At 42.0% G+C, this 27,556-nt stretch overlaps 1 protein-coding gene across 1 annotated transcript in view; it reads right to left on the reverse strand.

The window, feature by feature from the left end:
* Positions 1 to 3,470: 3,470 nt before the first annotated feature.
* Positions 3,471 to 27,556, reverse strand: part of ENPP6 (ectonucleotide pyrophosphatase/phosphodiesterase 6) — a 137,274-nt gene continuing 113,188 nt past the window's right edge. Inside the window, exons 6-8 of the mRNA XM_006160431.2 lie at positions 26,878 to 27,015; positions 11,135 to 11,261; positions 3,471 to 3,817 (exon numbers count right to left, since the gene is read on the reverse strand). Coding sequence (XP_006160493.1) covers positions 3,612 to 3,817; positions 11,135 to 11,261; positions 26,878 to 27,015 — 471 coding nt within the window. The 3' untranslated portion in view covers positions 3,471 to 3,611. The remainder of the gene's footprint in view (positions 3,818 to 11,134; positions 11,262 to 26,877; positions 27,016 to 27,556) is intronic.

The following is a 27,556-nucleotide window of genomic DNA, read 5'->3' on the forward strand; positions in this document are numbered from 1 at the left end:
TATCAAAGCTACCTCTATCTTTACAGTAGCTAATTCTGGTCTATTGCAAATCGCTTATAAAGATGAAAGACACAATCACATTAGGAAATCTCTTGATACTCACAAAATGCAGAATAATTTCTTAGAAAATTGATAGAACAGCTATGTGTCTTGAACAATGTCTTAGTTTGTCTGATAGCACCACTGGGAATCTTAGAGACACAAGGGTCTGGAGGGTGCAGAGAAGCCAACTTTGTTTTTCTCTCTCTTTGGGGGATTCCTCCCTCCGCCAATAGGGTTAAAGATATATTTTGGTTCCAAAGGGCTGGAATCTTGACCCAACTGGGATTAGTGTCCAATGTCAGTCTATTGGCCTCTTGAGAGAGTGGCTGCTTATGACAGCTCTCAGGAGGCTCAAGTCTACCAGGATCCAGTCAAAACCCACCTCTCCTTAGAACAAATCCAAACCTTACCTCAGTGTGACTTAAAAGAGTTGTCTGAGACCCTATCCCAGATCTTCTCAAACTGCTTCTCTAGAGGTGGATCAGATGATGCCTACAAGTCCAGAGTTTGAAAAGTACTGTCTATGACTGAACTCAGATCTGCTGTGGATTTCCGTGCCCATTAAAAAATACAAAGAGACCAGCTGTGCTGGTACAGCAGGAACACAAAACTCCAGAAAGCTGAGACCACAGGAGAAGATCAGGGGTTTGTGACCCAAGATCTCCCTACGTACGCTGAGTGGGCATGCACAGACGCTGTGACTGTGGTTGGCTGAGGCTGGCGGTGGATTGTGCTAGGAAGACTCTGGTGAGGTACTCCCCTTCCTTTCTCATGGAAGAAATAAATAAATTTAAAAAGTACAGAGAGCTGGGACTTTATAATTCAGGACTCTACTAGGCTGGAAAGAATTCCTGTGACCAGTTTCAGTTTATGCTGAGGTTTTTAGAACTTATTTAAATTGGATTCTAAGATTAGGCATATGAACAGAGAAAGTTGCCATTCATCTCATCTTTAATTTAAGGATCATTGCTTTCATTTGTCCTTGGTAGGTCAACCCAATTAATTTGTCTCCTGGAATTAGCAGTTAAGTCATAAGATAATCTAGGAGAAAAGGTGTGTGTGTGTGTGTGTGTGTGTGTTTGTAATATATATATATAAGTATATATATAAAATCTATTATATGTTATATATCTATAACATATAATATATTATATATGTATATATTTATAATATATAATATGTATATGTATGTATATATATTCTTAGCAGATCTTACTTTACAGGACAAAACACATCTAGAAAAGGTAGACTTTTCCTGGGAGAAACAAAGTAGCTTTAAAATAAAAATAAATGGAAAAAATTTTAACCAAATAATTAAGTCTTTTAGATGTATGCATTATTTCAGGCAGAAAGATTTTTTTTTCCTACCCAATGTCTGAATTTTATTATTATTTACCAGTTTTCATGATTTTTAAATCTCTTATGTGTATTTATTTATTCAATATTATTTATTGAGTAATTTCATTTTGGCAGGAAGATATCTGAAAATTTATTATGTAAACTTGCAGATTTTAACAATTGGAGAAAAATGGTAGAACAGAGCAGGAGAGACAAGCACAAGACTGTACGCGTTCACACCTCTCTTGATTCTGACGATTCACTTTCGATTTAATCACTTGGGTATTTCTTAGGGATTCTTCCTTCACTAAGGAGGAAATTGGACTCCACTAAATTCCTTTATGGAGGAAGAAAACGGAATAGTAGACGTGTGTTTCAACAACTACTGCCAATGTTCTGAAAATACTAATTCGCTTTCAGTCAGATGACCAAGGTTGGTTTGCCTTCTATCCAATTGATTAAAAGCTGAAGCTTTAAAAACACATTCCGTAAATCCTTAGAAATCTTTTGTGAAGACAAATTCAGTGTTTTTAAGGAGTGATCCTTTGCTCTCATGATTCAGGGCACAGAGACGTTTCCCAGCCTTCTTGAATTAGGATGAGTGTTGATATTCAGTTTTTAAGACAAACCCATGTGAAAGTTTCATCGTACTGAGGGGACCCAATGGGCTGCCTTTTCCTGACAAAAAGTCTCACATGCTTCATTTACTGTAAACTCATTCTTAATGCAACTATAGGGGTGTGTGTGTGTGTGTGTGTCTGTGTGTACGAGGGGACTCAAAAACACTTGTGAAAAAATGGAATTATATATGAGTTAATTTTGGTGCAAACATTGAAATCTATGCATAGTTTTTCTCTGATATGTGTTTTTTTATGAACGTTTTGAAGCTGTATACATATATATGTGCATGTATGCACACACACACACACACACACACATGCATACACAAATATATATCTGATCATTGAAAAACACAGTCATCCTTGAGTCACAAGATCTCTCACAGAAACTTAGGTGACTCAGCTAAAAATAGTTCAATTCAAGCTCAATGGCTCTTCTCAAGGGTTTCGAAAGAACTTCAGTCTATCAGGTGGCACCTTAGCTAAACGTATCAACTAGCTAGTTGCTTAGAGCTCCTTTATACTCTTTGCATTCCCTGTCCTCACCCCATTTTCTTGGGGATTCTGTTTACTCAAGGATTCCTTCGTTGCTCTTCAGCAAGCATTGCTTTAGGACTACTGGTGATTCAACTTAGGTTTAATGCACCACCATTTCCAAGCCATGAACTGAGATTTCTGCTGCTACATATGTCCATGTTCTTGTCAATAAGACATCTCTTTCCCAGCCTGTGATGATGGGTCAGATGTTACTATAGCTTATACCATGTGTTGGGAGCCAAAGAGTGGCAGTGTCTGAGGAAGGCTTCACACAGGCAGACGGGTAGACAGACATTCCATCAATCCATTAGCATGGGGCCTGCTATGTGCAAGGCTCACACCATGCTATGTTATGTCAAAGTCTCACAGAAGCCCACAGCCATTGCAAACTTTGCTGCTCTTAGAGCAAGGAAAACATTTTTGTGCACTCAGCCTTTGTGAGAAGACCTACGTCTTTCACCTTGTTCTATGAGTTCTCCAATCATGAGTGTTTTGTTTGGTTGGTTGGTCATCCATGCTAAGATACTTCCTTTCTAGGATGCTGTGTAAGACAAAGAAACTCAGTGAGCTGGGTCAGAAATAGACAGCTGCTATTGCTTTCATTAGACTCTCTTCTCCAGGATGAAAGGAACAGTACAGGCTTATGGCCACAGACTCCAAGGATGACTTCAGGGTGTGGACAGGGCACAGACAAGAGCCTAGTTTGAGAGCTATTTTGTGCAAGGGAGGACATGGAGGACCCAGAATGACCATGCATTATCTGCTCAAAGTCTGTTGCTACAGGGACAGGACCTTGCTCAGATAGCTCATTTTGGGTAACCATATAAAAAGAAAGTAGAAAATGACGTATAGCTGAACAAATGAAAAGCTAAGATATTCCCACCTTTGGGAAAAAGAAATTTGTGCTGTTTTTAAGAAGTTGGGACTTCTATGTATAGAACAATTCAAGAATAATATATTTACAATTTGTGTGGCCTTGATTAATGAAGCTTATTATTCACATAGAAATGAAAATCATTCCACTTTGGAGGCACGTTGTGCTGACAGTGTTTTGGGGACAAACAATACGATCAGTTATGCAAACAGTAAGAGGAGAACCAAGGCCAGGGCGCAGCTGCTCAGCTGGGCCAATGATGCCGTACTGGTTGGGCTCTTAAGCATGCACATCACCCTGGACCAGGACCCGTTGTTGGGCAGCGGGGTGATGCCAGCCACGCTACACATGACGTTGTAGACATCCACTGATCTGATTGGAGCGGCTCTGAAGTTGGATTTGAAATCTGGAAGGGAAAGGCAAACAAGCTTGATTACTCATCGGAGAAAGAGGGGCTGAATCACAGTATGAAGGAATTATACTCAGGACCCAGACAACTCTGGGATTGGGAAATCAACTCCATCCTTGGAATCTGACCAAGTGATTGTGAACATAGAAGAGTATCTGAAAGGCTACGGGTTATGAAAGGAAATATGGGATGTGTTTCTTTCAAAGACAAGTCAGCAAGCAGGCTTTCTCTAGACAGAATGGTGCTCTTCTTGCGACAACAAATCTTTCCTGGAGGGATAAAAAGACTGTCCGAAGCGACTCTGTTTCTGCAGAGCACTGGAGAGCCAACACAAAGAAGACTGTTTTGCTGGGCTCCCCTTAATCATGTTAAATGGTATGCTTGTCTTCCAGAACACTGATCTAACTGGGTACCGATTTCTACTGCAGTGGCCCCACAGCAATTCAAGAACGTTCCCCGTTTTCCTTTCTCATCCAGGTGACAGCTCTTGAGGGAATGTGAAACTATGAAGTTTCCTTGGTGCTAACTGGCTCAGCAGCAACAGCAGTGGTCTCCTAAATGCATTTGGGAGATTCGTCGGGGAGCCCTTCACCGATAAATAAAATAAGTGAGCCATGTGGAAAATGAGCCAACTGGTATTTTGCAGTAAGGGATCTGAGTGAAGCTCTGAGAGACCGAATGGAGGAGAGCATTGTTTCTCATCCCAGAACCTGTACCAAACTTGAACAGTAATGCAGGAATATGAAGGCAAGTCTGGCCATTCATAGTCTAATAGGGGAGAGGCACTAACAGTGACTTGGTAAGTATTTGGATTTAATCAAGTGGGTTCACCTTTCCCTTCTCTAAGGAGGCAAAAAAGATGTTGAATGCAAAACACTTATCCAGTTTAGGCCCCAAACAATAGAGTCCAACAAAATACCCAAAGCGATAATAAGGCTAAATTCAGGGAGGAGATTTTAATCTATCAATAAAATTGTGCTTTCAGTTCATTTTAAACTTTAAAAAAATGGGTAGTTTGGGGGCTATAATGCCAAATTTTCTTAGGAAAAAAAAATCCTTGTAAGTGCTTTGCTAAAATGATCACATACATTTTATTTAAAAAGCAAACGAACATAATAGATATGTATTACTGAAATAACAGCACCAATTCTGATCCTGTATTTGCCCTGGAATTACAAATACAGAAGAAAGTTATATACAGGAAACTATCACACAGTATGTTAGCTTTAGGGTAATTTCCCAAGTGATGAGTTTTGCTCCCTTGGGGGAATTCAAGCTGAATTCAGTGTGAAGAGGTGCATGGACCACCAGCCTATGCCCACTTTCTAGCTGGGGAACCTCGGGAAATGCATGTGAAATGGCACCCAGGCCACAGTTCCAGACACACTGTTACATGCTCAGCAACAGTTAGCTATTATTATTGATAAATAAACATTGTGTGTGTGTGTGTGTATATATATATATATACTCTGCAGAACAATATTTGGATACCACTTACCTCTGAGGCAGTTCTTTTGGAAATTATAAATATATTTCTTTCTGGGGATGAAAAGAATACACATCAAAATGAAAGATTAAGTGTGGAATCTGAATTCACAGCTGCTTTATGCAATCTGAAAGGAGTGCAGGCTTTCTCATTTTAGTTCACTTCTCAAAGCTTTGCAGAGAGAAGCCTAAAATGATGCATTTGAATTTTTTTTATATTCTTCTCTTGTCTGGCTGTGTAAATGATTGCAATCAGTCAGACTTTCTTTGTGCAAAAAAAAAAAACCATGAAATTACAATATGAAATTTTTTCATATGTAATTTTAGTTATACAGTGGGAAATGACTGACAACTTAACAGTGTCCCTTGGTGGCAACTGTGTGATGTTATTTTTGGAAAAAAAAAAACTTTTACTAAGAAAAATTAATTTAAAATAAGTTGATTTTTTAAGACTTTGGGACACAATTTTAACGGACACAAAATGATGTTCAGAGTCTATTACTTTACATTTTTAGAAATTTATATTATTTAATGATACTATTTAGATATGCTAAAAACCTCCATAATAAGCACAGGAAACTATAGCAAAAATAAATGATCTATTTTATAGTAGTTTATAAAATATAAAAAGTTTTAGGAAAGTATCATTGCCTATTGCAAAAATGTTACACTAATTGCAATATGACTTTTAAATATTGGAAAAATAATTATTTTTTATTAAAAAAAAAATTCAATGTCAGAGTGGATTATAACCAAGCTCTGATGTGTATCCTGCCATTTATAAAGACGTTTACTATGTTCACTGGAGGTTTTGTAGTTTCTATGGAACTAATCTAAGCATATTATGGTTTTACTTGATTAAAAAATGGGCTGAATTCTAAACTGTAAATGTGAGATATTGAATAAAATTTTCCCCTTTGAGTCAGCACTTACACTAAGAAACTTAATTTTCAAAAAAGTTAGCTTAAGTGTTATAATCAAATATACAGAGTTTGTATGTCCCTTCTGCCTAAGATGAATAGTTTTTCTCCTGGGTCGTAAGATGAAAAAAAAATCTGTAGCAATGATGAAGTATAATTAATTAAAAGATGACATTGTTCAATGATATTTGTAAAATAAATTCAGATATTTTTAGAGATATTTCTGCTATTTACTAATCAAAATTTGCCTGCCCCAAAATACCCTCAAAAACTGTTCTATATAGTTAGAAAAAGTGTATTTTAAACATTCAGTCACCTTGTTTTGATTTGCCTCCCATGTGCCAGCTATGAGTCACATGCTGGGTCATGAGTGGATGTCTCAAAGAACAGCATCTTTGCTGTCCCGTCATGGCTTTTCCATGGCTGTAGTGTTTGCATGTGAATTTATAGGGATAGCAACAATAAGCCTGCATTGAATACAATTACAACTATGGTAAGTGCTACTTATAAAATGTAGACAATAGAAGAGACAGAGAGTGGAGCTGGCTAATATTAACAAGGTGCTTTCTCTGAAGAAGTAACATTTCACATGAGACTGAGTTGTGAGAAGAAACTAGCTACACACAGAGAACAGAGAAGAGGGTTCCAGTTAAGGGCACCAACAGCACAGGTATTCGGTAAAAGGGAAGAAGAGCCTCTATGGAGAGGTGTTCATTAACCTGGTCTAGGCAGACCAAGAGCATTTTAGTCTCAGTGTGGCATTTGGATTTTACCTTATGTAGGATATATATATATAAATATATAAACATTGTGTATATATATAAATATATAAACATTGTGTGTATATATATATATATAAATACGTATGTATAAAATTGGATCCCTTTCTCTCTCTACACAGAGAGAGAGAGAGAGAGAGAGATGGATAAAAAGCTAATTGTATAATAAGTGCCCAGCAAGCCTAAACTATGAATTTAAAATATTTGTCTTATAAATTATTTGGAGGGTTCATTTTTCTACAGGGTAGGGAAGATAAAGGTCAGCATCACATCACAGTAAAAATTAATGACAAAAAATTCAGAACCTGTCTAGAGAGTTGAATATAGGGGTTGCGCTAGAAGCCCAATATCAAGGCAAATTAGACGATTTACACGTGTTTGGTGGTTGCACCTCCCAACAGAAGAATAAGCTGCAGGAGCCAGATGGAGGCTCAATAGTGACACAACCAGACTCACATGGGAAGGTCCTGGGTTCATGTCCCAAGGCCTCTCTGTACACACTAGGTACACAATAGCCTGTGATCTGCTGGCTGAGGCTGGGAGTGGATCACTATGTGAAGTCCCTGCTAAAGTGACTTTCTCTCTCTTTCTCTCGCCTTTTTATAGAAGAAATAAGCAAATAAATCTCTTCCCCCCCCCTACATTTCTGCCATAGGGCACATACATTCACTGGAGAGAGACAGAAACTGAGAAGGAAAGTGAGAACTCAACCCCCAGGGGAGATGGCCATGCCACAATCCCATCTCCAGATGGCCATGCCACAATCCCATCGCCTCCACTGTCCCCCTGGGATTCTGGACACACACACACACACACACACACACACACACATGTGCCTGGTGTGATTCTCAAGTTGCCAGGTCCAGGACTCAAACCATGGTCAGCCATGTGGGAGTCTAGCACCTCCACTACCATGGCACCTTCTGGCCCAGTAAATAAAATCTTTAAAGGAGCAGAAGAATCATCTGCCACATTAGAAACAGTGGAAAAGCTGTCCCAGCAATACGTAAGCAACTCCTCTCTCTCCTTCTAACTTGCCATACGACCTGGGTGTTAGCCTACCTATCTTGTATGTGGGTGGTGGGCCATAGTAAAACCAGGTGTCTTGCCTAAGCTTTTTTTTTTTTTTCTACAGGGTGCATGTACTCGCCAGAAAGACAAAGCGCGACAGAGAGACAGAAAGTGAGAAATCATCCCCCCCGGGGGGGGATGGCCATGCCACAATCCCTTCTTCTCCATTCTCCCTCCCGGAATCTTTGGGGCACGCATGCACGTGCGCCCAGTGTGAGTTTAAGCCACCAGGTCCGGGACTCAAACCACGGTCAACTACATGGGAGTCCAGAAACACAGCCATTATGCCATCTGCTGGTCCTTTGCCTTAGCCTTTCAAAAACAATTTATTTTTTTTAACACTTCACTGGAAAAATTTCAGATTGAATTTTTTTTGAGAAGTGGTTTTTAAAAATTGAAAGTGCAAAATCTAATCCTGTGTAGGAAGGAGAGTTGGGTTTTCTTTCCCATCCCATCTAATTCATATCTTCCTATTCTTTAGGGATGAGACTTTGAGTCTAATGCAGTGATGATCTAGGCTGGAATGAAAGCTTCTAGAAAATTCCAGAAGAGCAAAACTGATGCCTGATCCAATTTGAGAGCACCCAGAAAAGATCAAGATGACATTTTGAACCTGGATTGAAGATCCAAACTACTCCCGTGAGTTTAAACTTTTTTGATATTAAAAATGTGTCTCCTACAGAGAGAAGGTTCTGCAGGCTCACGCTGTGTCTGGCCACCTTGGGCTGCTTTCTGAGTGAGGTTTGCTAGCTTGTAGGCAGCTCAGTGAATCACACTCCTGCTGTCTTATCTGGAATGTGGAGTTCTCCAGGGCAAGATTAGGTTGTTCAAATTAGAAACTGGGATTAACCAGAGAGAGGCTATCTTCTAGAATTATTTCCCTTTCTCTTGGCTGCCCCAGACTCACTGACTTCTAAGGCTATATCTGGGCAGCTGCAATGATGCCCAGCTTCCTCCCTAAGCAAGATGCACATACAATTAATCAGGAGGGATGCACCTTTATCTCAAAGTGCAGCTAGATAGCTATTAAAGGCCTCGCTCTTAAATTTTTGTCTGAGTAAACAGTCAGTGTGTAAAGCTGTTCAATCTTTCATGAGAATTGGAGCCAGAAACGTGATGGTTTGTGGGAGGCTCTCAGAGCTGTATCTGCTGGAAACATTTTGCAATTAGCCCAGTCTATTTTCGTCAGGGGTCTTGTTTCTGTCTATAAAACACCGAGGGCTTTTCGTTTTAAAGAAGGATAGGTTGGAGGGCTCTGTTAATGGACAAAATGTGCCCCCGTGAATCAAAGTCCAATTCAGTGGGTACTTTATTTAGAAATTTTGGTTCAGGGCTAGATTTGGTTCTGCTTCGAAATAAGCTTGTGACTGTTGCTGGTGTACACTCCTTCAGCAAACGTTTTGCATTCATGCTCTTACTTCCCTTTTCTGGTGAAGGAGGAGGCAATGCTCATAAAGGAAAGCCTGTTGACTAGTGTCCTCCCATGTAGAGGCCATGGCTCTAGAATGTCTCCAACAGAACCTGGCAGTTGGCCTCGGCAGCATCCTTGAGGCTCCATTCCTCATTCCATTGGCCTTTGAGTGCTGCGTATCTGAGCTGGGCCTGGCTGACAGGGAGCTCCTGACAACCATTATGGGTTAATGGCAGCACGCTCGGGCATCCGTGGAACTCCCTCTTAGGCCAACATCATGAACTAAGTTGGTGCTCTATAAATATGTTGCTACTGGTTCTGATGCTCACAATTGGGCTTAGAAACTTGGCCCACATGTGGGAAAGGATTTGGATCAATATACTCCTAAACCCAGGCTCCCAGAGGCACCTGCAGAGGTTGCAGAAACTGACACCTCATAGTTCTTAACAGATATGGTGTGGTAGAGTGAACCAAGGAAGTTGGAATGAGATGAGGTGATAAATATCTTTGGTCTTGCTATATTGAAGAGAAGAACAGAGCTTTTACGTGTGATGTCTGATCTATAATTTGAAAGGAAAGCATGGACTCCTGTGGGTTGAAACATTTGATCAACTTTTTGGAAAAAAAAATGGGAGGGGGTCAGCAGGTGGTATGGTGGTTGAAGCACTGGGCATTCCCACATGGCTGACCAAGGTTCGAGTCTCAGACCTGGTGACTTGCTTTCTCACTTTCCCTCTCTCTCTTTGTATCTCTCTCTGGTCAAATTAAAATAAAAGAATGAATAAATAAAATTTTTTTAAAAAGTATTGGGAATATAGACCACGGGTAAAGAAAGGAGCGTGGGTGGACAAGTATAAGAAAGTAGAGTAGATCATGATGCTCCAAATGACAGTTGATGGCTACTGAATACTTGTTTCCTTTTTTTTTTTTTTTTTTTCTGAATGGAGATGTTCAGGCAACAGTATGATCTTCAGAGCATTTGGTAGGATTTTCCAAAGTGTGAATTTACAGTTCTCTGTCAACTGAATCAACTGACCAATGAGGCCCTCTCTATCTCCCCTCTCTTCCAGCTCTAGGAATAATCTGATCAGGAAGGCACCGCAAATTTACTTTCAACCAAGTCATCCCTAGCCATTCTGGCTCATTCTCAAAGTCAGTTTCAAGGTTATTTCCAAGCCTGCCCTTGAGCATACATTCTAGCTTCTGGTTGGGCTCTAAATGGAAAGACCCCATAGCAGTGGGGGCTCTGGACAGGAGGATTGTGGAGAAGTCAGACCCCATGAAGCAATCACACCAACTTCCAGACTCACAGCTGTCAGCAACCTGGTGTCTGATAAGCTTTTCTGGACATCAGATAGCTGTGAAATAACATTTTGATGAATTAAGTAAAAAATGAATCACAAACATGTGGAATACATTTTCTTCACTGCACTCAGGATTTAAAATTTACAAGGAAAAGTATTTGGCTCCATTTGCCGAACCCACGAAGCATTTGAAAGGAAGCCAGCAAAAGATGTTTCATAGAGACCAGCTGGATTTGCTCAGCTTTGCTCATAAAGAGGGTCCATAAAGAAGTCACTTCAGCCTTAACCAGCACCCTCAGCCCCTACTAGAGATGCCTCCCCGATTTGGTAATCGCCTAGCCTACCAGGTCCAAAGGCCAGGAAGATGCCCCTCATGTCCATGAGCTCGTTGTCATATCCATGCCATCCATGCTGCCAGCCTTCCCTCTTGCCGGTGGTGCTGTTCATCCAATATGGAAGCATCTCTCGACTCTGAAAGCAAACAAGGCAATTACACTGTGCTGTCTCAACAATGGGAATAAATGGCCATCTAGTCTGAACTGCCACCAGTGTGGGATTTCTTCCCCACTGGGGTCATCCAACCTCATCTGGTTCACTTCCTGCTCTAGGTAGCTCAGACCGTTGGCAGCAGTCTATTAACTTGCTAAAGAGCTCCAGTTAAGAAGACGTTTTCTTATATTGAGCTGAGCTATATCTCATAATCAGTTTTAGAGTCACTAAATATAGCATGTTAGAAACAGAAGGGATGTTAAAGTGTATCTCTGGTATAATGAAAAAGTATGTTTGGTCTTTGTCCCAGGTTCTTGAAATAGAGCTTATAAACCCTTGGAATTTCCTGAGTGATAGGACTGTCTTTTGTTATTCATGAGTCTCTTTCTCCCATACCTGAGTCTATGCTAATGAAATGAGTCATAGTGTTGGATGGAGGGGAGTAGGGTAGGCTGGATAGCTTCAGGATGGGGGCTGGAACCAACCACATGTTAGATGGTTGAAACTTTCAGCCCCATCCCAAGTGTGAAGGAGAGAGGGACTGGAGACTGAGTTCAGTCATGTGACCAATGGCCTAATCACTCATGCCAACAAAATCCCATAGAAAACCCCAGAACAGCATGCTTTAGAAGCTTCTAGGTTGGTGACTAGATTGACATGTGGGTAGAGTTGTGCAACCAAAAGAGAGAACGGGAGCTCTGTGCCCCTCATCTCCCTTCTTGTACTTTGCCATACTTCTACTTTTCTGTCTGGATATGTTCCTGGGCACTCTCCTTCACAATAAAACTGTAATTTTAAATAAAATATTTTCCTGAGTTCTGTGAGTCACTGAACCTGAAGAGTGGGTATATGTGAAAACTTTCACATTTCTAGTCAGATCAGGCACAAGTACTGGTAGCCTGAGGATCTGGGACTTGTGGCTGGTATCTGAAGTGGAGGCAGTCTTGTGGGACTGAGCCCTTACCCCATGAGGTCTGCTGTAATTTTGTTAAGTAACTGGGCCATAAGAAAACCAAAGTGACTCCATTTTGCATTTAGCCTTAGAGCCCATCTGAATAAGATTACCTTTAGGAAAAATCAGTCCTTAACTTCTGTCTTTCACTTCCTTCATGATGAACCAACCTTACAGAGCCTAACCGTCACCTCCCTCACAGTGGATCTAGGCTAACATCTAACTAATGAAAGTTAATAATAACTTTGTTGAGGCTTCACAGATACCAGGATCTAGAGATAGGGAGGAGGAAGATACCACCAGCTCCCTCCCCCTCCTCCATGACCAGCTGAGATTATATCAGCTTAAACACTGCAAAGCAAACACATGAATCCTTGCTGCTTCTCCTTACATTTTTCCTTTAAAAAAACCTTTGATAACCTGTAACTTGGGAGATGATCCTGGGACACTAGTCTGTCATTTTCCAAGTTGCTGGCCTCCTGAATAAAGCTAGTTTTCCTTTCCACTCATACATGTCTCTTGAGTATTGGCCATTGAGTGGTAAACTGCTGAACTTAGATTTGGTACTGGGGTTTCAGTTGTAGATATTAGTGTCAGAACTGAATTGAATTGTAAGACCTCCAGGTGATGTCACAAAATTGTTGTTGGAACACAGTGTCTATCTAATCACCTCACTTTACTGGCAAAGTAGGTGAAGCCCAGAGGGATCCACTTGCTATCAACCCAGGTCCCTTTCTACAAATACATACCACTCCTGCCCTTCGTTTCTTCTGTCTCTCCCCTCAGGAGCAACTCAGAATAAGTCAGTCTCCTCTCCTCCATTTGTTTAGGAGACAGCATTAATGCTTGTCTTTTGCAGGTCTTGTATAGCTTCATTTCCCTCAACCATTTCTCATTTGGGATGGGTCCTAGAATCATTACTTTCCAGAACCAACCTTATCACTTTGTCTACTTTAGAACTTTTTTTTTTTCACTATAGATACTCACTTGCTGTGAAACAAATAGTTTAAAGGTTTCGTGAGCTCTAAGGAGGCTGTGTCCAGTCAAACACAAGCCATTCACTGCAGACCAGCCATTCATTCCTGATATTCCAACCCTCTTCTTGCTAAGCAGGATTTAATAATACAAATGTTTCAAATGTAGGAGGTAAAACTGACTGATCATGATGAGTAAGTGGAATCAAAACAGCTAAACTCCCAGCAGTTTACAGGGTGACTCCCAAGACTGATCATAGATGCGTATATTTAATGAGCCGTAAACTCCACCAAGAGCCAACATGACCTTCATTTCATCCTCGCAACATTGCAGTGGGGATGGTAGTATTTTTTTGTAGTTGGAGGAGCTACAGTACAGAGTTAAGTGGCACTCTTAGAGTCATGCAGATAGTGAGAGATAGGGCTGAGACTGGAACTCAAGTTGTCTGTCTCCTGGCCACTACCCCACAGCCAGAGGTCATTGCTGTGCTCCTGCTGACCCTGGGCAGTGAGGTGTCAACTTCTCCTCTGCATCTTGACTCACTGAGTGTGGCCAGATATGAAGTAAAGACATTTTGGAATTGGATGGGTGTAGGATTAAATTCCAGTTACCACACTCTAGCTCTGTGATCCCGGCAAAGCACTTAGCATCTCTGAGTTTCAGTTTATGGGAATCATAACACTCACCTTGCAGGGTGAGTGTTTCTCTGGGCAACTTGTCTTCTTTATAACAACTAGTGGGCTTACCTGTGATCAGACAAATCTCAAAGCACCCTCGGGGCTGAGGTTTTCATGGTTGTATGTGTTTATTTGCAGAATTCAGGCTGTAATTTTTAAGTCGGGCAGTCAGTCTTCACTTGGTGAATGACGTGACTGTGTGCTAAGCACCTGACACACAATAGGTGTTCAATAAATGGCCGCAGTATGATCGCCAGCTGCCACTGGCTGCGGGGCGAGGCGCCCTGGTTATGTGCAGCAGAGCAACGGTGGAGGTGAAGGTTGAACCCTCCTTTGCTTATTTAGCTGTCATATCACATTGCACACCCATCCGGTCTCACCCCATAAATCGCTCCCTCGTATTACTGCTTTCCAAATTGCACGATTTCATTGACTCTCCGTTTCCTGAATCTCCGTCATCCCTCATCCCACCTTCTCCAGCTGTAGCTTGTATTTTTCCATGGGAACGCTTCCTGAACATATAGCATTTCTAGCTTCTCACACTGTTCTTTGTTCTTTATCTGTCTGTGGTGATGATCATAACATGCTCTAATTTAGCTTCGTCAGCGAATTTAACGTGTTGCTTTTTCCTATCTTAGTCCAGGAGACAGCAATGCCTGAAGTGCTAAGTGGAACATTTTTTTTTCTATTAATGACCTTACTAATTATGAACTCCATAGTAAGTGTGTACCCCATGACAAGTGGACAGGTGAAAGGGGCTGAAGACTGCCTGATTTAAAAATCACAATATAAATTCCAGAACTAAACACATGCAACGATGAAAACCTCCACCCTGAGGGTAATTGGGGACCTGTCTAATCACAGGTTAATCCTCTAGGTATTTTACTGAGATGACAAGTTGCCCAGCACAACAACTCTAAGTGCTGATTTAGAAGAAAAACAATGGGGGTGGTCTGGTAGCTTATGGGTTAAGGGAGCTGGGTCTTACATGGCTGACCTCAGGGTTTGAGTCCTGGTCCTGCAGGCTTGTAATACAGCCAGGCGTGTGTACATGCCTGCCCCAGATCTCAGCTGGTTGGAGAAATGAAGGAGAAGGGATTGTGGAATGATCTGGCCCCACTGTGGTGCTTTCTCCCTGTCCTCTCTCCAGTGAGTGTATGCACCATCTGGCAATTAAAAGAAAGAAAAGGAAGGAAGGGAGGGAGGGAGAGAGAAAGAAAGAAAGGGAGAGCAAGAAAGAAAGAAAAAGAAAAAGAGAGAAAGAAAGATAAAGACAATAAATGGGCTGGTTAGGTGAGAGGGGAGACATTCGCTCTAAGTAACTGACTAGATTTCATCCCATGCATGGCCTGAATTTCAGAATGGTGCCCTGATGACTTCTTCCTGGTTCCTCTTCTAGTGGCTGCTGGCATCTCTTTTGTTTTGTTTTGTTTTGTTTTGTTTTGAGAGGTTTTTGCTATAAGGCACGTGTGCTCACCAGAAAGAGAGAGACAGAGAGACAGAAAGTGAGAAATCACCCAACAGGGGGGATAGTCACACCGCAATCCCTTCTCCTCCATTCTCCTCTTGGGATCTTTGGCACACACGCACACGTGCCAGGCATGAGTTTAAGCCACTGGCTCCAGGACTCGAACCACGGTTGACTACATAGGAGTTCAGTGACATAGCCATTACGCTAACTGCTGGTCCCGGCATCTCTGTTTTGTGCCCTGTTGTCCTCTTGCATTAGGCAAGAGGAGTCACAGGCAAGGGTGGAGCGTGGGGTGACCCCACTTGCAGGAGAAGCCTGTGATCCCAGGACCAGTGCACGCAGTTCCACAGACATGCACCGAGCTCTGGATCTGTGTCTACTAGGCTTTTGGGGTCGGGGTGTAAACCTGCCCTCAGGGGTGGTTTACAACTTGCTGGCAAGGAGTGCGTGTCCTGAGCCCAAAGGTCAGACACTGAGGGGAGATGGGGAGGAGCCCTGTGGGGACAATCGGGCATTAGGGACAGGCCTGTGCATATGAGAGTGTGTATACATGGGTGTGAGGATAAGTATATGTGTACACAAGCATGAGAGTATGCACATGTGTATATGTGTGTGAATGCGTGTGTGCATGGACACACACAAGTGTGTACATGTATGTGCTTGTGAGAGCATATGCAGCAAGTATGTGTGAATGTAAATGTGTATGCGTGTGAATGAGTGTATGTATGTGTGTACTTGTGAATACATGTATATGTATGTGTGCTTGTGATTAAATGTGAGTGTGTATGTGTTTGAGTGTGCATGTGTGAGTGTGTATGTGCATGTATGTGTGTGTATGTGCATGTATGTGTGTACTTGTGAATACATGTATATGTATGTGTGCTTGTGATTAAATGTGAATGTGTATGTGTTTATGAGTGTGCATATGTGAGTGTGTATGTGCATGTACATGACTGGATGTGTGTGTTTTTGTGTGAGAATGTATGTGTGTGTGTTGTGTGTGTGCATAGCCTTGGGGGAGCTCGAGGAGCAGAAAGGGCCCCAGTGAGGAGACCTCAAATGCAGCACTAGTAATGAGAGAGGGATGTTTCAAGGCTCCTGCAGCCACAGGACGCTTGGGAACTCTTTCAGTGAGGAAGGCCTGAGAGGTGGGGGGACATTGTGTACCTTCATATGAAAGAAGGTAGGAAGGAAACAGCTCTCAGGGTGAGCCTGAGCAAAGAAGTGAGAGGAGTTGCGAGGTTTGCTTTCAATGGCTACCTGGGTTTATGCCAATCAAATAAGGCAACTGACTGTCCCAGTTTGCAGCTGAAGTGGTTTTAGTGAAACAAGGCTCTCTAGTTTAAAAATAGGACAGTCCCAGGCAAACCAGGACAAGTTGGCCAGTCTACAACCAACACTGTTTTAGCAATTTAAATAAAATCCTCACCTAGTGCAATTTGCTCAGCCCTCCCCAGAGCTCTCCAGGACCTTGTGATGTGCATGTGGTGGTGGTGGTGGTGGCGGGGGGAGCAATGCTGAGACCTCCTTGAGGAGCACTCAGCTAGTTAAGCCAATAGGAAGGAGCCAGCAACAAAAAGCTCCACGCAAGGAGACACTGAGAAATGGTTCAGTTGTTATGTTTATAGACCTGGGTTCTTTTATTTCCATGCCTGCATAGTATTTAGGTGCCTGTACTCCATTACTAGCTCACCATATAATACCTCGTATAAGCTTGCTTTAATTTGAGAAGCCAGAGGAATAATTAGAAGAGTTATCATTTCTAGACTAGGTTTTTGTTTCAAGTATCCTTAACAACAACAACAAAAAAATTAATTTAAAAAGAGAAGAAAAGGAGAAAAAGAAAAGGTAATGTTTACTTTTTACCTCAAAATAAGAAGCTCAGCAAATGCAGTTTGCTGGGCACTTGCTGGGACCTATCTCTTTGAACTCACCATTTTAGGGTTTCTTTATGATGCTGAGCTGAGACGTCTAGAAGTGCAATTAGAAATGTAGGGGTCAGGCTGCGCATGAGGGTAAAGGTGGAAGGAGGGACTGGAAGGAGAGGAAGAAACAGGAAGCAACCTGAACAGTCTGTACTTAATATTTTCTACATTTGCACATAGGAAAGGCACTTGCCTTGAAAACTTCATGGGGCACTTGCTCACTTTGTTATTGTAGCACTTTGGGGATATATTAGCACATATATTTCTTGCCCATTCCGTCCAATCTCTCCGCATCATAGATCAGCAAATGGTTGTTATGTTTCAGAGCAAAATACTCTTGGGAAGGAAGAAGGGCCCACAGCTGCTGGGACATCTGGCCTTCAGCTCTTGTCCCCTATCCCCAAATGACTTCTTGAGAAGCAGCAGAGGATATTGAAATCCATCCTACATGGCCTCCCTCCTTGACCAGAGGCATCGCTGTAGAGCCTTATATTCAGCAGTCAAGGAGAGGCTGGGACTCACTTCCAGGCGTGAAAACCCCGGAAGCCATTCATGTATGGTATTCACCACGCACCCTGTTCCAGGATTAGTTGTCCTTTTTTGAGGACGTTCATGTTTATACTGATTATCAGCCTGAGGACAAAGGCTGTGTCTCCTGTTCTTTCATGTGGCCCAGGCATGGCAGTGTGGGGATTCCCTCCTAGGAAGTCCACAAGCTTCAGCAATTGCAGAATCAGGTACAGAAATGGCACCAGCACAGGTTGCTTTCCTATTGACAGGAGCCACAGAGGTCCAACCAGCATTCTCTAGCTCTTGAGAAGGGTGATACATTCTCATCAGCCAGGACTTGTGGGTACTGGGTTTTAAACATTTTGGGACCAGCGATTGGCATAATGGCTATGTCACTGGACTTCCATGTAGTCAACTAAGGTTTGAATCCGGACCCGGTGGCTTAAACTCACGCTGGGCACGTGTACATGCGTGCCCAAGATCCCGAGAGGAGAATGGAGGAGAAGGGGTTGCGGTGTGGCCATCTCCCCTGGGGGGTGATTTCTCGCTTTCTGCCTCTCTGTCTCTCTTGGTCTTTCTGGGGAGTGCACGCACTCTATAGCAAAAACCTCTCCAAAAAAAAATTTTGTTTTGGACTATCATCTCTCTTTTCAACTACTAAAAGTATAATTTTCCCAGGGTATAGATTCTAAGATGTTTTAGGGGCCTAACAAAAGTTAAGTCTACCTTATTTTCCTTGGATATGGTTGGAGCAGAAGCTTTCTAACTTCCCGAAAATATAATAAATGTCTGACATCATCCCAGGCTTGAAAGGACACCCAGTGATGCCCAAGTCAGGTGGCTTCAGTGAAAACTCTTGTGCAGTGATGCAGTTTGTTTTGTTGTGTGTGTTTTCTACTAGGGTTAAGGTCTAGTCACATTAGGTTTCTATTATAAACGATAGTTTCTCAGATTGTGTGGAATCGCTGTTTTATGTTGTCCTCCAGAGAGTCTTCCAGTTAGCCGGAATCGTGGGGCTCTTTGGGAGGGTGGCTATGAGCCTTAGATATGTGTGGGCCACACTCCACTACAAAGAGATGCCCCTCTAACTGTTTCCATTTTTCTATCTTTCTCATTTAATTGCTTAGGTGGTGACCAATGGCCTGACCCTGGAGAGCCCCTTGCCACACACAGCTTGATCCTTGAAATGGAAAATGTCAGACAGCAAAATTGGCAGTGATCAAGAGAAGTAGGTGTCCTGGGAGCAGAGCAGAGTGTCAGAGGGAAGTGGATGGGGTCCTTTTTCTTTATTTTGCTGGACCACATTTACTAAGGTGTGCCAAAGGAGAGGGGGTATGCATGTGTTCCCAGACAGTTCACACAGATGGCCCTAATCACCACCAGAAGCAAGCAGCTTCCAGCACTCGGCATCTGACTTCCTGGAGCTCAATTAGTCAGGCCTGGACAATACTACTCTAGCTCTCACTAGAACTCAGAAATCCTGTTTTCCAGATTGTCTTGATTTTCCCAAATATTTTGGGTCCAGGCCTAACTGCCATTCAACCACAGGCTTTAGAATTGAACCTGGCATTTCATATCCTTTGCCAATTGTCAAAATAAATCTTTCCCTTGAAGGAAAATATAGGCTTCCTTTAGAAGCTTGAGCCTACATTTGCTGCATTTCTTGCAACTCAGACAGCAGTACAGAAGGTCAACAATAAAGGGCCATGATAGTCTCTCATCAGTCTGGCCCGATCCTACTTTTTTGAGTATGGTGGCATGAGGCGACACTCTCCAGAAGAGGCCACAGGAATTGGCCCTTGAAAGTGGGATATGGAGAAAGCCAATGTGTCTTCCCCTTGGACTATAGCTGGGCTTCAAGAAGAACCAAAGTAATTCCATACCAAACCTAGTCACTTGCAAAAACTAATCAAGACTTTAATGAAATTCTGCAGGGACCAAACCTTGAGACTGCAACCCAAGACGTAGATGTGCTCAAGAAAGATAAAAAGACTCTTGGCCTGGTGATCAGGTCAAGCTGACCCAGCTGCTGCTGAAAACATCCATCCTGACATTCACTCGTCTTCTCCTTGGAACTGGTCTAGGGACAGATGAACTGCTGTGTTGGGCAAATCAGCACATACTTCCTCCCATCACTTACACTTTAAAAGCCTTCTCATGGGACCAGAAGTTAGCGTAATGGCTATGTCGCTGAACCGTAGGCAACCACTGTTCGAGTCCCAGACCCGGTTGCTTAAACTCATTCCGGGCACGTGTGTGTGCGTGCCCAAGATCTCGAGAGAAGAATGGAGGAGAAGGGATTGCGGCGTGGCCATCCTCCCTGGGGGGTGATTTCTTGCTTTCTGTTTCTCTGTCTCTCTCTGTCTTTCTGGCGAGTGCATGCGCCCTATAGCAAAAACCTCTTCAAAAAAAAAAAAAAGTCTTCTCATCAGACTGGCTGGGGAGTCTTTGGACATTAGTTCATCATTTTCATAGGTGACTGGCACCTAAAGCTCTTTTCTTTTCACCAAGACTTGTCTCTCAAGTACTGGGTTTCAAGTGGTAAGCAGCGGAACTAGAATTTGGTACAGATTTCTTCCCTTTACAAAGCTAGGAGAATTGTCAATGGTGGTTTCAATACCTTTTCCCTATTGAAATCTCTTCTAGGGCTACTAATAATTGGTCAAAGTTAAAGGTCTGCCTTAGCTTTCCTCTCTGTTTACCTGATTACAGAATTACAAACATACAAAGTGAGCAACCTGTCATTAAGTAACCGTGAATCAATAATCTCAGTATTTATTCATTCATTCGATCCTCTAAGATGTGATGAGACTCTGCTATGCACAAGGTTCAATGATGGGAAGCAAAGATCAAGATGCCAAAGGCTTTCCCTCAAAGATATTTAATCCTAGAAGGAGAGAGCCCAAAACCAGACAAATATAGCTGCAGGTGGAGTGATTCCAGGTCTTAAGAAAATTCCAAGATGGAAGAAAAAAAGATGTCGGGTGTTTTATGGAAGAGGTAGTATTTGAATTGGGCAGGAGTTGCAAAGGAGAAGTCATTCCAGGCTTCTCCTATTTGTTGGGCTTATTGAAGTTATGTTGGCCCTTTGATTCTCATACTTAAGTTTCACCCTGGAAGAATTATTTCATAAACATGAACATTTTGGTTCAAGCATATACACATCACTCATGTTAGTGATAGGAAAGGAGAGGGCTGAAATTAGGGAGAGAAAAAGGAGGAAAGTGAGCAATTGTAGAGGTTTTGGCAGTGAGACATGAGTAAGGGAAACAAAACAGCAATATTGGAATTTCTGTTTCTGCTAGTGTGAAGGAGCTGGGACACATCTCTAGACCCTACTGGGAGTCAGTGGGAAAATGTGAAATCAGAAGGACATTGAACATTTTAATAAAAAATTTGGAGGATCTCTGGAGACCTGGACAGACTGTGTGCTTGATGATTACATTTGGATTCAAATCCTGGCTTTGTCAGTCCTAGGTTTATAGCCTTAGATAAGGTATCTGAAACTCTGAGCCTCTGTTAACTCAGTAGAAGTGGGATAACAATATTCACTAATACAGAGATAGTAACCAGGTAGTGCTTAACTCAACAGAGCTGTCATTGTTATTGTTGACTGAATTTTTAAAGGGAATATTTTCTTGATATACTTATACTCTTCAGAATGTAAGATGCCTTCATGTGTATATCCCTGAAACTTTTTAGGGGGTTGTTGTGACTCATTCTAAAGTTTCTAATGATGTAGGCATAATTATTGAAGATTATTTTTTACAGCTATAAGCTCCAGGAGGGCAATGACTCCCAGTGGGTCTCCACTGTGGCATTAAAATTTGTACAGTATGTGCTACGGTTTGGCTGTCCCCCCCAAATTCATGCATTGGAACTTGCTTGTATTGTAAAGGTGTTAAGTGATAATAAGATCCAATTATGTCAAAAGGTGGGGCTTAGGGAGGAGATCTGTGATCTGGTGTTTAGGGTGGGGTCCCCATAACTGAGTCCTGGTAGGTTTATAAGGGAATGAAATGAGGCAAGTGGAGGCCACATTGATACAGACAGACTGTACTCCACTCTACTCACAGTTCTGCCTCTCACTGTTTTGTGAAACTTTTGGATTTCCCAGTCCCCAGAATTGTGACTCAGTTCACCTCTATTTCTTTATAAATCACCTGGCCTTGGGTTGTTGTGTTAGCAATGCAGAAATAGACTAAGATGGTACATTATATGCAGTAGGCACTCAACAAATATTTGTTGACTTTGAGCTTAATAGACAAGAGACTAGGCCTTCAGAGTCGAGGATGGAAAGGTATACTTGAAACTACCTATAGTATTTTTCCACTTTGCATTTTGCTATGTTGTCCCTGATTATCCTGTCTGACAGTTAGGATCACTGGGCCTACTCCTCGTGCCCTTGCACCACCGTGGACATTGTGATAACCCAGTCTGCTTCCACTCATTTCTAGGCATACCCTGGAGGAGAAAAGGTCAGGGGGCAACAATGAACCCCAGCAGAACATGAGCAAGTGTCAATGGATTCATTTTGTACAGGTGCCCAGAGCTCAGGGAAGAGTGTGACCCTGACTTAATGGTAGCACGAAGCCATGAGAAGATTTTCCAGAGGACAGTGACCAGGTCTAGGAAGAGAAAAGGGGTGAGGCATGTGTTTGCAAGCCCTATTTCTTGTTCTCAAAAAAGGGAGCACGGCTGGTGTGACAGGCTTGGGTTTGACCCACGTAAATGGCTTTTTGTTGTTGTTTTGTCTCTATAAACATGAACAGTTTCCGATTTCTGTCCTTCCAGGAGGGGAGGCCAGAGGAAAACGGACAATAGTTGAAAATCCAGCCTGTATGATCACAAACAGGAACAGAAGCAGACTGGGAAGGAACTGCACAGAGAATTTGCTTTCTTAAGGCAGTGCCAGTAGTAAAAATAGGTAACTGTGCAATTCCAGGTGACGAATTAAATCTGTCTCTCTGTCTTTTATCTTTTTCAGTGACAGCTCTCTCAAAGACCATGAGGGGGGGAAAAAAAAAAGGAACTCAGTCAGGTAAATAGCTGCCTTAGAGAGTCTGCAAAACTTAAATTAGTGGCAGAAAGTTGGTGTTTATATGGGAATGGCATTTTTACCACGGGCCCAAATCTTGCATGTTTATACGATGGTGGCTGCAGGGAGGAAGGAAGAGGGGAATTAGGATTCTATCTTATTGGCTCCCACCCAGCATCAACTTGTCCTGACTCAGCTGTTTTTCTAATCATGTCTAAACCAGAAAGCAGGCCCTGTGAGATGGTTTCAGGGCTGAGAATTGCGCCATGCTTCAGGCATGAAGTGTAAACCAGCACAGAGCAAAACGCAATGTTCTTGTGCCATTGGGGGGAAATTTTTGTAAATAGGAATGTGAGAGATTACTAGTACTGATTCAGAGAAGGAATAAAGATACATAATGGAGTTTTAAATTTTCTATAATTAGGAAAGTATAACAAACAATAGAACAATGTGAAAGTACAAAGCTGAGCTGGCCCCATAGTGCAGTGGTTAAGTGCTGTGTAGGAGGAGCCGGATCCTGCATGGGCTGACTGGTTTCAATCCCAGCCAAGTGGCTTGAAAAACGCAGTAGGTGTGTGCACCCACCTGCTCAGGGTTCTGCCAGGATGAAAGAATGGAGGAAAAGGGATTACAGCATGACTGAGCTCCATCAGGGGGGCGCTTTCTCTCTCTCTCTCTCTGTCTCTCTCCCTCTCTCTCACTTTCTCTCTCTCTCGTGGACACATATTCTCTCTGGCATATATAAAAAAAGAAAGAAAATGTCAACTAAGCCAATATGGAAAGAATGGGCACTTGTTTTTAGGATTTTTCAGAAAACATCATAAAAAAAACTCACTGTTTTATTAACAAAGAATCAGAAATTAAAACTTCTACTTATGCTAAAACTTTCTAACTTCATGGACAAATCATAATTCAAAAATAAAGTGAGTAAAATGGTTAAGGTATTTAGTCTAAGAAACTAAAGTACAGAAAGGAGTGACTAAGAGATACCTAAATTTCTCTCGAGACTCGGAAACCATTGTGATTTTCCACAGTATGTCATTTTCAGAACTAGTGATATTCACAATGGAGAGTCATTGAGAGAACTCGGAATGGTAACTAGGAGGTTCTTAATTCAGGAAATCTGTTATTATTATTGTCTTTTCATTGTGGCCCTCTGCTCTGCACTTTAGCATGGATCCAGATCTTAGAACAAAAGCTGAACCAAGGCAGGAACTTTCTACCTACACTAGTCAGTTGACTGATGAGACCCAAGGGGAAATTTGCCAGTGGTTTCTGGGCCAAAGCAGATTTACAACACAGTTAAAGAAGTTTAAGTATCAGAACTTCTCAATTTTGTGTTTTTTTTTTTTTCCAAATCCCTGTACCTAATTTTGTATTTTGTATTCATAAATATGCTTTCTTTTCTTAAAGAGAGATCCTTCTCACCCAAATTTCATGATCTTCAGAGTCCAACAAAACCTGCATCTTTTCCTGGCTTGGTTATGTATGTTGTACTCCTTGACAAAAGCAGGGGCTGTGCAAAGAGAAACCACGCTTGTTCCTTCTTGCCTTGGCATATCCTGAGGGGATATGATGCTTGGAGCTGTGGTAGCCATCTTGGGATCTTGTAAGGAAAGTCAAAAGAATTGTAGAAAACATGACTCTGGGATTGGATATCATTGAGTATCTGGATTAAACAACCCTGAAACTGCCTACCTCCATACTTCTGGTATGTAAGATAGTAAATCTTTATTATTTAAGCCACATCTGTTCAAACAGTCCATGACTTCCAACCAGGAGCATCTTAACTGGTACCCCTGGGTCTCCCATTTTGGCAGTTCATTCATTCATTGGGAAGACCTTCATCTCCTTGCTGGATGTGTTACCGCTGAGGTGCTTAGTTTACTTTCTACACTGAACCTTCAATGACAGGACTCAGTTCTGGAGTAGCTTCCCCACACCTGTCCTACCTAGTGGAGGGGTTCAGGGCCCTTCCCCTGGAATTGAGGTGGTACCTCGGCTGCTGTCCAGCACCTTCAGGGTGACCTGTGACTCTGCCACTCCTGACCTATACCTGTTTCCCACCAAATTACCCCAAACCACCTCTATGTTCCTACAATCTCCCATCCATAAAGCAACGTGTAACCGCAGTCACCTTCAGCTAAATATGAGAAAATAGTAAACAATGGATATACGAGGTCATACTAAGACATGAGTGACAGCTTTCTGTGAATTAGCACTCATCAATTGTGTTTACAAGTTCAAAGCATTTCCACTAGAATTTTACACAGGAAGAAAATTTAAAAGTTACCTCCTTTGGTGTGACATGGAAAGTTGGTTTTATGACATAAAGTTAGATAGGTGCATGCCCAGAGGACCCACCTGCCTCCATATGTGTTCAATGCAAAGCCCTAAGAAAGTCACTATCAATAACAATACTATGAGGTGGTGAAAATAGGTGACCTTCAGACAGTCTGATAAAGTGAAGATAAGCCTTTTGTTTCTTAGAGAAGACAGACAGCATCAGGCAACAAAATGACTCTCTTGAAGACTTTCTCTTTTTTTTTTTTTTTTCCAGAGAGCTCATGTGCTCACCAAGGAGAGAGGAAGAGAAAGAGAGGGGAAATGAGAAAGCACCCTCCTCAGGAAATAGTCACACTGTAGTTCCTTCTCCTCTACAACTCCCTCCTTCAGGGATTTTGGGCACACATGTCTGTTGTGTTTCTCCACCTATTGGGCCTTGGACTGGTACCATGCAGTCAACCATGTGGGATTCAGCCACTGTAACCACCATACCACAGGCTGTTCCAAAGACCTCTTGAATCACTTAGCAAAGGAAGTCATAGTCTGAGTATGGGTGTCCTTGGCCTCTGACCTACGCTGCTGATGTTTCCAGCTGTTTCTGTGTTGTTATCAGTTCCTTTGAGAACATACAAGAATGCTTCTATCCTCCCAAACTGCTGAAGTTTGTGTCCTGGAGTCCCCATTTTTCCATGGCCAGGTCCCTGAACTTCCATTCATTTACCCAATCAGTTTTTCTGCCCATCACCATGTACCCTCTCTTTGGTGGATTAGTTACTAGTTATAAATCTTATTCTTCATTGATCTCAAAAAAATGCTCTCATAAAATTCTCTCTTTTACCCTATAGCCTTATCTCATCACAGCTAGTCTTCAAATTCATATCTAAAATGACGCAGGGACTGGACAGTGGCACAACAGGAATGTAGCATTGTAAGACTGACTCAGTTGGGAAGGTTCCAGATGTGCATCTGGAGACCTCCCTGAACGTTTTGGGCATGAGCGTACCCATGGTACAAGGCTGGTTGAAGCTGGGAGTGGATCATGGTATGGAGACCCTGTTGGGGATGCTTGTGCGCTCCTCTCGCTCATGGAAGAAATAAGTAAATAAGAACTTAAAATAGCCCAGGTTCTCTTCAGGAACTTGTTCTAAAATTGATATAACCATGGATTTCCCAGAGAGCAGGGCTTTTCCACCGGGCCCCTGATATCATACCCTGATACAAGAGCCTGGTGAGCTCAGAGTCCAAGCAGACAAAGAGGAGGCTACTGAAGTCATTCAGGCATGAGTCAATTAAGTTTTGGACCAAAAATGCAAGATAATCTCTGCAAAGTCAAGTTGGCAAACTAGAGACCTGGATCTATGGAGTTTTGCTTGCCAAACATTTTTCTTAAAGGTGAAAGCAATGCCGAGTATCTCCTTGCTTTGACTGTCCTTAGGTACTTGCTTTGGTTCGCAGTAATTGTTCCGTTTTCAACTGAACAGGTTACATTGTAAGCCTGGGTAATTGAGTTAGGGCTCATGTGTTAAAATACAGTGAGTCTGGAGCCATGAAGTCTAAACTGTGACTCTGGGTTCACATCTGCATTTGCGTCTATAAAGTCACCTGAGCCAGCCTTTTCAGTTCTCTAAAGAGGGAAATAATGCACATTTAAGTGAATGACATCTAAGCGAAAAACATTTACTTGTAAAATCTGAATAACTATTATTTTTCTTTGGACTATTTGATAGCACATATATAATAAATAGTCAACTCTTTTATAATTACCTCAGTTATGAACCATCCTTCATCAGCCACTAATGTCAAAGGAGAAACAAATTTTCCTTTTTTGTAATGAAACCTGCTTGGAATGGCTTCTTTCTCGTAGACAGTCATATGCTCCACTGTGGTCAGTTTGTTATGTATCTGTAAAAAGCAAAACAAAACAAAAAACCCAAGAAGGATCAATGTTGTATTCTCTTTCTGAAATATGTGTAAATATCTATTGGACCTGGGGGAGGAGGGACTTCACAAGTTAAAGGAAAAAATCTGATAGATTTGACTACATAAAAATGAGAAACTTTGGTCTGTCTCTGAAAACAATATGACTTTATCTAGTAAAGTCAAACATCCATGTGCCCTGACTCAACAAGTCAGGGATATAGTGAAAAACTCTCATACATGCACACTGAGAAATATATACTGACAACTAGAGCAGCCCGAGCATCCCTAAGAGTGGAAGATATGAAGAAATCACCATGTGTTTCTGCAGTGGAATACTATAAAGCAATGAAGATGAACGAATTATAGCTACATAGACACCTGGAAGATCTCGGGAATCTCAGCTTGATGAAGAAAAATAAGAGTTGCAGAAGAATACAGGCAAGATTATTCCAACTATATATTCCTATTACAGTTCATGTAACTACAAAACTAAACAACACACATGGGAAAACGATTAGGTTGT

The sequence above is a fragment of the Tupaia chinensis genome, unplaced genomic scaffold (assembly GCF_000334495.1).
Source record: "Tupaia chinensis unplaced genomic scaffold, TupChi_1.0 Scaffold000685_1, whole genome shotgun sequence".
NCBI lineage: Eukaryota > Metazoa > Chordata > Mammalia > Scandentia > Tupaiidae > Tupaia > Tupaia belangeri.